The 11,433-nt window shown below is 52.9% G+C and overlaps 1 protein-coding gene across 6 annotated transcripts; it reads right to left on the minus strand.

The window, feature by feature from the left end:
- Window positions 1–3,464: 3,464 nt before the first annotated feature.
- Window positions 3,465–11,097, minus strand: CDC42EP2 (CDC42 effector protein 2). 6 transcript variants are annotated; one of them, XM_056326178.1, is made up of 3 exons: window positions 10,651–11,097; window positions 4,547–5,351; window positions 3,465–4,394 (listed from the first exon to the last, which is right to left on the minus strand). In XM_056326178.1, exons 1-2 carry the CDS (start codon window positions 10,947–10,949, stop codon window positions 4,559–4,561), a joined length of 1,092 nt encoding a protein of 363 aa, XP_056182153.1. In that variant the 5' UTR covers window positions 10,950–11,097; the 3' UTR covers window positions 3,465–4,394; window positions 4,547–4,558. The 6 variants fall into 6 exon arrangements, with proteins under 6 accessions (XP_056182153.1, XP_056182158.1, XP_056182157.1 ...); XM_056326183.1 differs by having other exon boundaries at window positions 4,547–5,334; window positions 10,651–10,879; XM_056326182.1 differs by having other exon boundaries at window positions 10,400–10,734.
- Between the last annotated feature and the right edge of the window lie 336 nt (window positions 11,098–11,433).

Raw genomic sequence — 11,433 nt, forward strand, 5'->3', positions numbered from 1 at the left:
ATGAAGGGTGCTGAGGAGGACGGAGGGTGCTATGGAGCATGGCGAGGAGGATGGAGGGTGCTGAGGAGGACGAAGGGTGGCAGGGAGATCTGAGGGTGCTGAGGAGAATGAAGGGTGCTATGGAGCACTGTGAGGATGATAGAGAGTGCTGAGGAGGACGAAGGGTGCTGAGGAGGACGAAGGTGGCAGGGAGGTTGAGGGTGCTATGGAACATGGCGAGGAGGATGGAGGGTGCTGAGGAGGACGGAGGGTGCTGTGGAAGATGAAGGGTGCTATGGAGCATGGTGAGGATGATGGAGGGTGCTGAGGAGGACGAAGGGTGGCAGGGAAGATGGGAGGTGCGATGGAAGGTGGCAGGGAGGATGAAGGGTGCTGAGGAGGACGTAGGGTGCCATGGAGGGTGCAGCATGCTGAAGAAGGTGAAGATTGGCAGGGAGGATGGATGGTGTTGAGGATGGAGGACGCTGAGGATGAAGGGTGCTATGGAGGGTGGCAGGGAGGAGGACTGAGGGTGCTGGGGAGGACGGAGGGTGGCGGGGAGGGAGAGTGGGGGGCAAAATGGAGACGGGAGGTGGACGTGGAAGAGCACAGACCTGGCAGGAAGGACAAGGGGTAGGGATGGGGTGGGGGAGAGTGGAAAGGGGAGATGGGGGAAAAGGGGGGGGGGGAGGGTGTTGGGATGGTGGGGAAGGAAGGAAGGAAGAGTTTGATGGAGTGGGGAGGCCGAAGGATGCCAGGAGGTGGTTGGAAAAGAAGGATGGGGGAGGATGAGATGATGGATAGGTGGGGTTCAGGTGGGAGCCCTCCCCATCACATCTCAAACCTCCGTAGATTCCCAACGGGAGTTTATGGTTTCAGCGTGTGGTGCTGGCAGAAACCCCGAAACCAACCCCCCCTCCAGCCTCTTTACCCCTAGAAATCCATGTCAAAAATGTACATTTTTGAGCTCTTTCCCTTTTTATCCAACCCAAATTAACCAGCGATCTCAACATTCATCCCACAGGGCAGAGCGGCGGACACGCGGTTGCCCCACGGTGAGCACGGTTCGGCAGACGACGGCTTCCAGGTGAAATCCTCTCTTTATTTTCCATCTTGTTTCCACTTTCCTCACTCCCCCCCCCCCTCCCCCTCCTTTTTGCTGGGAAATTACTTATTTTTCCAGCGCTGCCCAAGGTTACGGAGGGCTCTAAACCTTTCTCCCTGCCCTTCCTCCTCCTCTTAATCCCACACTGGCTGTTATTTGCGTGCACGCAGCCTCTTGCTCTTCCTGCCCCGTCAATAAAAATCAACGCTCTTGTCGCCGGTGGTGAAACGGTTGTGACGCTCGGGCTACAGGCGTTGCGGCAGGGTCAGGCGCACCAACCCCGCGGCGGGGGTGGAGGTTGGGGGGGGGGGGTCGAATGCCAAACGTCGGCGTAGGCGTTCACCGAGTTTATCGTGTCGTTAATCCGCTGCCCGGAAATCTTGGGGATAACGAAGAAGTTGGGGGATAATTAAGACTGCGAACAACCGCCTCAGCCTGTAACCTCCCCCCAAACCGTCCACCTGTGGACACCCGTTGCCCCCTGCCGGAATTAATTAAGCCCCTCGTTAATTTATTTTGCCGTAAATCCCTGAAAAAGCGAGGGGGAAAGAGGTTGTTTGGCACGTGCCGGCTGAGTCAGAGCAGGGAACGGCGTTTCTGCGCGAGTGACTCACGCTTCTTAGAACAGGGTATAAAAAAAAAAAAACAACCACCCCAGGGTTTAGCAACAGCTTTTTGCATAAATCAGCGATTTAATGAGTGATTAATTAGGGACAGAATGGGGCAGGGGGCTGTAGGAAGCCCCCATCTTGTAGAGAAACCCCAGGGCAGGGGGAATCCCAAACGATTTTATTGCTAATAGCTGAAAATTAATTAAAGGCGTTATTTTTGCAGCTAAGGAGATGAGAGTATGCCTGGAAAAACAGGGGAAAAAATTAAAATCGGGATAATTTCACGGGGGTGATATCAAATATAGCCTGAGGGGCAGCAGTGGCGGGCAGAGGGGAGGGCGGAGGTGTCTTGCAGACAAGAAGCGTCACCTTTTCATAGCAGAAAACCGCCCCAAATCCAGCAAATTAAAGTGCCTTTTTCTATTTAGCCCCTCGTAAGAGCAGCTCTCGGATCTCAGAGCTGAGCCGTCGGCGTGGGATTCCATCCCCGGAGCAGAGCAGGATGACGAGGGGACGGATGGATGCGCTTGGATGCCACCGGGAGCTGTCCAGAGCGAGCAAGGTGCCCAATTAAAGCCATTAACACCCCAAATCTGTCCCCTGGCTTGTTACAAGTGGAAGGAGCAAAAAAAAAGCGGAGAAAAAAGGGATTTTGGCCGTTACCTCAGCGGCGTTATTTTGAAATAACCAGATCCGGCAGCGGTTGTTTCATAATTGCTGACGATAATTAGGCAGGGGTGGGGGGCAAACTCCATCATCATCATCATCATCCCCAGCTCACTTTAATTCACTAATTAAGGTGAAATCCATGATAACAAACGCCTTCGTGTTGTCACAACCCACCTCGCTCCACAGAAGATGTCGGGCCGCAAAAAATAAACACCAAAATGCTCTGAAAACCACCCAAATTATCCATTCCAGGATTTTGGGGCTTTTTCCTTCAAATTGTTTGCCCAGTCACTGCGGCGCTTCAGGGAGAAAAGAGGGGAGTGGGCACCTGCGCCGCATCTCCCACCAAAATAGGCCGTCACCGGGGGTAAATTAGTTACGAACGATGCTTTAAAACACCCCTGCCCCGTTGCTGGAATTATTTCTGGTAAGAAAAAAAAAATGCTAAAATAAATTGAAAAATCCTAAACTAAGTAAAAAAATCCTAAAAATAAACCACCGCCACGTGGATGGGTGTCGTTCGGAGGAGGCACTGGCAATCTGGACCAGGTAAGGGTTGAACAGCAGCAAATGAAATAGAAATTGAACCCAGCCTGGACCGAGCTCAATTAACCTCGTTTTCTTAATTACGTGGCAGGCTGAAGGCTTGAAAAACGGGTTTAACCCCCAGTTTTTGGTGTTCCTACCAAAAAAGTGTTTCTGTCTTGGGGTGAGAGTGCCCCGGTGGACGCAAGAGCAAGCAAGAGCCAGGACAGACTGTGGGGAGCTACGAGCTCGTTAATCTAATGACTCGTTAATGATACCTGTAAGAAACAGCCATCAACGATGTCAAGAAATAACACGGTCAGCCTCTGGCAAGCCAGGAAAATTCAGCGTGTTCTTCCAGAGGTGCCTTAATTCCTCACTACAGGGAGGGGACATGACTCCCAGCCTCATTCGGGGCTAAAACTACCAGAAACGGTTAAAAATGATGCAGTTAATTAATGACGGCATCTAGGAAACGAGGTCCCGCTTGCTTTTACACCCTTACCGAGTCTGACAGGCTTCGGAGATTGGGAAAGAGGAGCAAAGCCGGGCACGGAGGACTCGTCACCCCGATGTCAGCACAATTGCCGTTTCCAGCGATTTTATTTATTACTATTATTATTTTTTTAAAAAAAGCAGAAGGGATTCGCATTCCTTTCTGCGTGCTGAAGCGCTTCACCCCCTCCTTCCTCCGTCCGGCCAAACGATCCGCGATTGATGGTGACGGCATCTTTCGGGAGGATGAATTTCACCCCATCGTGCCGGAATCTGGCCAGGCGGTCGCTCACCCTTCACTCAGCACATTTTCTTTCTTTTTTTTTTTTTTTTTTTTTTGTGGGGTGGGGTGGGTTGTGTTTTGTTATTTTTTATCTTAAAACCCCAAGCTCCGGCCATGGATTTAGTTGCTAAAATACAGCCTGAGAAGGTGGGTGTTTTTAGCTTCTCCGTGGAGAGCTTTTAGAGACATTAGAGGTGTTAAAGCCCAACGGAGCCTTTAGCCACGTCACTGCCAGATTTACCGATTTTGAGGATACAAAGGCAAAGGCTGACGTTTGGCATCACCTTGACGTTCAGGCGGTCGGCACGCAGCGAGCGTCACGCCTTTGCCTCAACCGAGCGCAAACCCCAGCCCCTCTTCAAGCCAAAAAAAACCCCTCAAACCAACCCCGAAACCCCCAAAATCCTCCTGACTGAGACATTTGGGAATTCAACCATCGCCGTTTCATCCCATCCGGTACAACAAACGCTTCTAGCGGCGCGGCGGATTATTTCTACCGGTCGGCGCGGTGTTAACGGTTCAATGCGTCGCTAAAGGTGAAGTAGATACAGGCAAGCGGCGATACAACCGGGCAGCGAGTGCCACCTGTTTTCATCTTGGCTTCGTAGGGTGGTTTGTTGGGTTGGGGTTTTTTTTCCCCCTTCCTCCCCACAGCGAGGGAACAGCCGTAGGTCTGCAAGGAGCGGCACCGAGGAGAAACGCTCACGTCCCGTTCGCACGACGGGCTCTGCGAGAGGAAACAACACATCGCCGTCAGCACACCGGGTGGGGGAGGTGCGTGGAGTCAAACCTCATGAGTTCCAGCTGCGAGTTTTGGAAACCACCACCCCCCCACCCCGCCAAAAAAATTGATAATAATCCGTTTCTCGGCGTCTTTACCTCCAGTCGCCTTCACGTCAAGATTTCCTGCCTGCCCGAATCCTGTATAGATCCACCCACTCCCTCCGCTTGGTGCTTCTCCATCACTTGCAGGACGTCCTCCAAAATGGACGGCCCCAAATCCACGTGGAGGGAGAGGAGGGAGCCAGCGTGGGAGAGGAAGGCCGGCTCGGCACTACCCTTCTCCTCGGCGAAGCCGTTCGTTGGAGCAGCGAAACGGGAGGCGCAGGGATGCAGCAGCGAGGCGGCGCTCCCACACTCGCCGTCCTCCTCCCCGCTTGGCGCCGCCGGGGCTTTGTCATCGAGGTGCAACCGCGGTGGTTTCGGCGGGGCTTGCGCCGAGGGCAGCGTCAGCGCCTGCGGCCCCCCGATGACGGGCAAGGAGATGGCGTTTTTGAGGAGGGGGGATGAAGTCTCCGAGGAGGGCTGCTGGCATCCGGAGATAGTGGCCGTCCTGGAGAACTCGAATGGTGCCGCATCGGGGCTGTCCTTGTCGGAGTCGAAGCTTCCTTCGGTCCTGGGGAGGAGATGAAACTTGCCCTGAAGGAAGGAGATGTCCCCAAACATGTCGCTCTCCCCGCCGCTGCCGATGTGAATCGTGTGCCTGAAGTCCCCCAAGGGCGGGCTGATCATGTCGGAGGAGAGGATGTCGCGGAGCTTCTCCTTCTTCCCCTTCCTGCTCCCCCTCTTCAGGTAGATCGGCACCTTGGTGGACATCTCGCCCAGGCGCGGAGCTCTTCCACGCCAACTCAAAAGACCGTCGTCTTCCTCGACCTCGGCGATGTGAGCTTTAAAAAAAATGAATCTGCAAATTAAAAAAAAAAAAAAAAACAAAAAAAAACCTCTTAAAAGGAAGTTATAACACGTCGGGTGGAGATCCTCAACCTCAACACGTCCCAGGAAATTAATTCCAGACGTTCTCCGCTCCTCTATCTAAAATTCGTTGGCGGCGTTATCGATAACAAAACAACGGGGGTAATTAAATCCAGGTGCCTCTCCCCAGGATTTGTTTCGAGTGGGAGAAAAACCAGGGTCAGAGCTGGAAATCTAAGAGGATTTGCGTTTTTGTGGGGGGAAGCGGGGTTCAGAGTTAAAGACAGGGAGAGCGCAGCGTCGGGACGCGGCTTTTCTAACCCCAAAGAGCTATTTTTTCCTTTCGGTTCCCTCTCCTCTTGGCCACGCACAACCCAGCCCCACCCAACAACCAGCCCAAATAAAAAATAATAGAGATTAAGGCAGGAGGGGGAAGGAAATGTTTTTTTTTTTTTTACCCCCACCGTTTTGGTCATATTCATTCAACTCTGGAGGGTTTATGCATTTGGTTCTAGGCATGACTTTTGACCAGAGGAATAAGGCAAAAATGGGTATTTTACACAATAATAAATGTCGTACGCAACCTTGGGAAACGCTGCAGTGGGACAGAAAAAGGGATGAAAGAGGGTTTGGGCCACCTGAACATTAATTTTCACAAATCAAGTGGGAAGGGCTGGAGGTTTAGCCTTTATCACTCATTTTTTGGGGGAAAAAAATATTTCAAAATCCCATCGCGCCGTGTTTCTGCGAAACCGTATCTGATCTGCTGTCGACTGCAAATATAAAACAGAATTTATAAGTGATTTAGAGACGGGTTTGTCCACGCGCTGAGCCCCTCTACCGCTAAAACAACCACCCGCCACAGCTTCCAGCCTCTTTACGCTGTGTGTAATGCACCACCTGGTACAGCCGCACCAGGAAAGCGAGAGCTGATGGTGCAACCGCTGCCGAAACCGCTGCCGAAACCACTGCGGCCGAGCCCTGTGCTTCAACCCCACCCCCAAACCATCGCGGCAAGAGGTCAGGCCCGATTCCCTGGCGGCAGCGTTCCCGTCAGCTGCCACACAACACGAAGCCCAGCTGGGAAACAGCCGCTCCACCTGTGTTTTACAGCCCCAGCAACCATGTCGGGTGCAGTTTGCCCCAGCCGAAACCCGCCCTGGCCGGTGCCAATGAACCAGTGAAACCAGTCCGCGGCCGACGCCGGATGAAGCAAGCCAAACGCCCTCCCCGAGGGCCGGCATTTTAATTGCAGACGGAGCCACGCGCCTGGCGGTGTTCAACGACCGCGTCGGCCAGCAGGTGTTGGCTCTCTGGGATCCCAAGCGCTGGGGTTCCGAGGGTGGCATGATCCCACCGACACCTGGACGGCTGCCAGATCCTCCCGCCCCTTCCCCAAACCACACCCCGCTTGCCACCCCTGAAATTTATCCTTAAAAATATAAAGGAGGATGGAAAAATCCCACGCCCACCTTCAACCACCTGACGCGCCACCGTTAGCGTTGGAAAGCGATGCTGAAACCATGTCTGCGCTCTCGTCCCGTCTATGCTGCTCATATTATTCCCCCTTTATTCTTTCTTCCCCACCCCCAACTGCCTCTTCTCGGCACCGACAAACACCGTCCCGTCTCCCCGGTGCTGACAAACACCGTTCCACCTCCCCGCCTGTAAACAGAGGCCCACGTACGCGCCGCTACAGCCAGAGCTGCTCCCGAGGTCCCATTCGGTCGACAGCAGCGCGGGGGGAAGAGGAGGTGGAGCAGCAGCGCAGCACAACAGCTCGAGATGAAGCAGAGATGAGACGGCGGCGATGCCGTCGGTGTCAGGAACGCCGGCACCGGTGAGCTCGTTCCCAGCAGCTCCGGCAAGGGAAAAAAAAATATCCTGACGATGCAGAATTTGGCTTCGTTAATCCCCGGCGGATTAAAGCGGGCGGTGTAATGACAGGCGGTGCTCGCGTGAAATACAGGCGCCGTGAGGACGCCGTGGTGGGGGGTGGCGAGAAGATGACGGTGGAAGTGCTGCCGTGCGCGGAGAGACAGGGATTGAGGGAAGCGCTTCTTCGTGGCGATCCGGATTTGGGGAAGCGCTGGTGCTCACCGGAACGCTGTGGGTGCGGGGCCAACAAGCTGCCCGGCTCCACTCCCCTTGCACTGGCCCGGGGAGTTGCAGACCGTTGTGAGTTAGCCGTGAAAAAGCACTGAAATCCCCCAAAGAGTGGATTTATAGGAAAAAAAGCCTCTCATCCCTCGGAAATATTGGATGTTTCTGGGTTAGGATGTGAGATGATGCTGGTGGGGAGCAACCACCGCCATGAAAAGGATTGTTTCGCCTCCCAGACAGCACCAAAACTTTGCTTCAAGGTCTTCCAGCAGCACCAAAATCGCTCTTCCTCACCCCAACTTCTCCCCACCGCTGTCGCTGCCTCCTCCTCTTCCTCGCTCTGGGCTCCAACCGAAACCCTGCGCCCCAGCGGGCCGGGACAAAGGCTGCCTGTGATCGCCGCTGCGAGCGGGGGTGAACGCTGGGAAAGTTCAGGGCTGCGGGTAGCGCCCTTTCCCTTTGTCCTCCGGGAGGAGAAAAAAAAAAACCAACTCAAAAAAAGGCTTTTTGCTGCCAGCGCAGCCTGAGAAAGGGCCAGCGGGCCGCAAAAACGCAGGGAATAAATTTTTTTTTTTCCTCGCAGAAATCCTTAAAATCCCATTTCCTGGCATTTTCCAGCGCCGGCCACCAAGTAAACCCGCTGAAACGATGTGAGCGTTACCAGCGTGCCCAACCTGCTGCAAAACGGGTGGAAAACACCTTGGAAAGGGAGCAAAACCCAAACCAAAACCCTCGAGAATTTATTTACGCGTGTTTTTAGCAGCCTCCCCCCTGTCGGTGATGAACGTTTCGCCTCCCAATTAACGCCGCGGTTTGGCCAAGGAGGGGTGGCCACTCACCAGGCTGATGCTAATTAGCATGGCATGATGGTAGGTACCGTCACTAAAAACTCATTAAAACCCAAGAATTAACACCCATTTCTTCTTTTTTGCCCCATTTCACCAATTCAGGCTTCGGCACACGAGATTTTGTGGCTTTTCCACCCATTTTTGGCTATTTAGCTTTGGGGTCACAAGTATTTTGCTTCTTTTCAGCCATTTGGACTTTGCAGCATTAAAGTTTTGGTACTTTTTTACTTATTTACAACTTTTTTACCTATTTACAACAATTCAGGCTCCGGTACCCTGAAATTTGTTTCTTTTCCACCAATTTATGCTGCACTACGTAAAAATTTGTTTCTTTTTCTGCCCGTTTTCAGCAATTTTGGCTTCAGGACATGAAGAAATTGTTTCCTTTCCGCCCCTTTTCAGCGTTTTATGCTTTGCTACATAAAAAAATTTATTTATTTTAGCTCATTTTCAGCAATATATGCTTTGTTATGGGAAGACCCGGCACTTCTTCAGCCCCTCGCTTCCTGACAGCGGCTTTTCCCACCCTGGCGCCTCCGCAAATTATTTTATCAAGATCCTGCAAAACCAGCGATGAAGCGATGGAGGCTTTAACCCCTTCTCCTGCTCAAAGACGCGGAAACAACGAAGCCAGTTCCTCCCCCCTCGCCTTTTTTTACCTCTTTTTGCCACTTCTGTGGGTGCCCAGAGAAAATCCTCACCTAAAAATCGGCACCTGGGAGGAGTTTTTGCACCTTGTACCTGCCACGCTGGGATATTTGCGTGGGAGATGAACAGTAGCCCCCTCTCCCCAGCATCCCAGAGCTGGAGGAGTGGCATCAGGGACCTTTCCGGATCCAAATTACAGCTTTTTAATTATTTTTTAGAGAATGGGGATGTTTCAGAGCGATGCCGAAAGCCTTTGGCGGATGCATGGGACGGTGCCGCCATCTGCGAGGAAAGATTTAGCCCAGAGCATCGCGGTGAAAGCTGGAATTGGTTTAAAAGAGGGAATTTGTTTCTCGCCCTGGCACTGAATCCAGATCAGCAAGAGGTGCTGGCGACGGCTCCATGCCGAGGGACACCATGGGACGGCGGTGCCGGCTCTAACCCCTGCGTCATCAAACGCTGCCTTTTTATTTTTCCCCTAGGACTGGGAAAACACCCATATCAGGGAAAGATTTTTCACTGAGACGGAAAACCCAAGGAGGAAACATCTGAGGAAATGCCAACGCACAGTCGGAAAACGCGGCGGCTCCACTGTAGCCAAACCCCTCCCGAGCCTCAGTTTCCCCAGCTGCGCCGCAGTGCCAAACCGAAGCCCAGAAGTGGAGGGCAGGAAAAAAAGAAAAAAAAAAAAAAAAAAGCTTTTTTCCTTAAACCCAGGAAAAAAAAACAGGAAAAACAACTTTTTAGGGCGGGTCCTCCGAGAGTGCTGGGAGATTTCTGGGAATTCCCAGGCAGGGACCTTGGCCTTGGGGGTGGGATGAGGGCACAGGTCGCTCCTCACTCCCAGCGGCGGGGTCAGAGTCCGCCCCAGCTACGCCAACAACTCCTTGGAATATGGATTTAAAAGAAAAAAAAAAAATCATAATCATCCATGAATTTCTGTTGGGACTGACAAATTCTCCTAAAAAAAATATATATATATATATATATATAAATATCCCGGCGGAGGATCCAGCCTCCCCCAAAGCACGCCGGCTATTTTGGGGATCTGGTGGCTAATTTAAGCCGGGAGCCGTCGGAAACCTCACAGCTGGGGGCTAAAATTAAGAGGTGGCTGCAGCAAACAGGGGAAGGGGGGGGCACAGGGGAAGGGATCGAAGGGATCCCGTGTTTTTTCTTGGGGGGAAAAAAGGAGGAAATCACACACACACACACACACACACACACCCTTGAAACTGGGGGTTGGGGATGTGACAGGGACACAAAACCGTCCGTAATTGCATGAAAAAGAACCGCCCCCCCCACTGGTCCTCAGCATCCCCACGCTGGGAAGAGGCCGAATCATTCCCCACCAGCGCCCAAATTTACCGCCGTTGTGTCCCACCCCCACCATATCCCACCACGACCACCCTACAGCGGCGCCGGTGACCCGGAATCTCACCGGAAAACAAAACCGGGGGGGAGTGGTGGTTGATATCGCTGCGTCGTCTTCCCGGTGTGGCGGCTGAGCCAGAGCCAAGCGCGGCCGTTCCCTTCCTCCCAGCGCTGGAGCGTCGTGCCGCCGGCTCCTAGCCAACATGCAGGCCCCACCCCGGCACGGGGCCTTGCTTCCCCCTTCCCGGGGGGCTCCTTTTTTCCTCCTTTTTTCCTCCTTTTTTTCCCCCAGAACACGGAACGGCGACGGCTTCTCACCGGGATGAAAGAGCCTGGATGGTTTTGCTTTTCCCACGGCAGCCGGGAACGCGGCCAGGCCTGGGTTTCGCCGCTCTGCCACAGTGGTGAAGCTCCTGGTTAGGGAAAAAAAAAAAAAAACAAAACAAAAATCCCTGGGGAAATAAAAATAAAGCTGGAAAAATTCCTGCCAGCTCCGGAGGGAAGTGGGGGGATTCCCTACGGAGCGCCGGAGCCCACCAAAACCCAACCCTTGGCCAACTCAACGCCGGAGTCTCCACTGGTTTAAATCCTAAATTAGCCTCGTCCTCAAGGATCATCTAATTAAGAAGCAAACGAGATGCCGCCTGCTTTGGTCCCCGGTGTGTTTGAGTCAACCCCCCCCTCCGCCGCGGCGACCGCTTGCGTGTCTGAACCCGGCGGGATTCTGAGCGGAATGAGGCCAGTGGGGAGCAGCCAGGCGGAAAAGGGGGGGAAAGGGGGGGTGTGTGTGCTTCCTGCAGCAGGTGGGGAAATGAAACAGGCTGGAAAGTGAAAAAAATCAGGGGGGGAAACGAGCTGGAAAGTGAAAAAGTCCGGATAAAAAAGCTGGAAACTGAAAAATCAAGATAAAACAGCTGGATGCTGAAAAAATCACGATAAAAAGCTGGAAACTGTAAAAAAAACCAGGATAAAAACAAGCTGGAGACTGAAAAAAAACAGGATAAAAATGCTGGAAAATGAAAAAAAAAAAACAGGATAAAAAAGCTGGACACTGCAAAAAAAAACAGGAAATAAAAAGCTGGAAAGTGAAAAAAACCAGGA

Source organism: Falco biarmicus, unplaced genomic scaffold (assembly GCF_023638135.1).
Source record: "Falco biarmicus isolate bFalBia1 unplaced genomic scaffold, bFalBia1.pri scaffold_316, whole genome shotgun sequence".
NCBI classification, from domain to species: domain Eukaryota; kingdom Metazoa; phylum Chordata; class Aves; order Falconiformes; family Falconidae; genus Falco; species Falco biarmicus.

Bases quoted from the DNA above. Each gene is read 5' to 3' on its own strand.
- CDC42EP2 (XM_056326178.1), bottom strand. From the start codon at position 10,949: ATGATCCTTGAGGACGAGGCTAATTTAGGATTTAAACCAGTGGAGACT. The intron at 5,352-10,650 runs GTGAGAAGCCGT...TTTAATTTGCAG, and splicing joins ATCCAGGCTCTTTCATCCCG to ATTCATTTTTTTTAAAGCTC.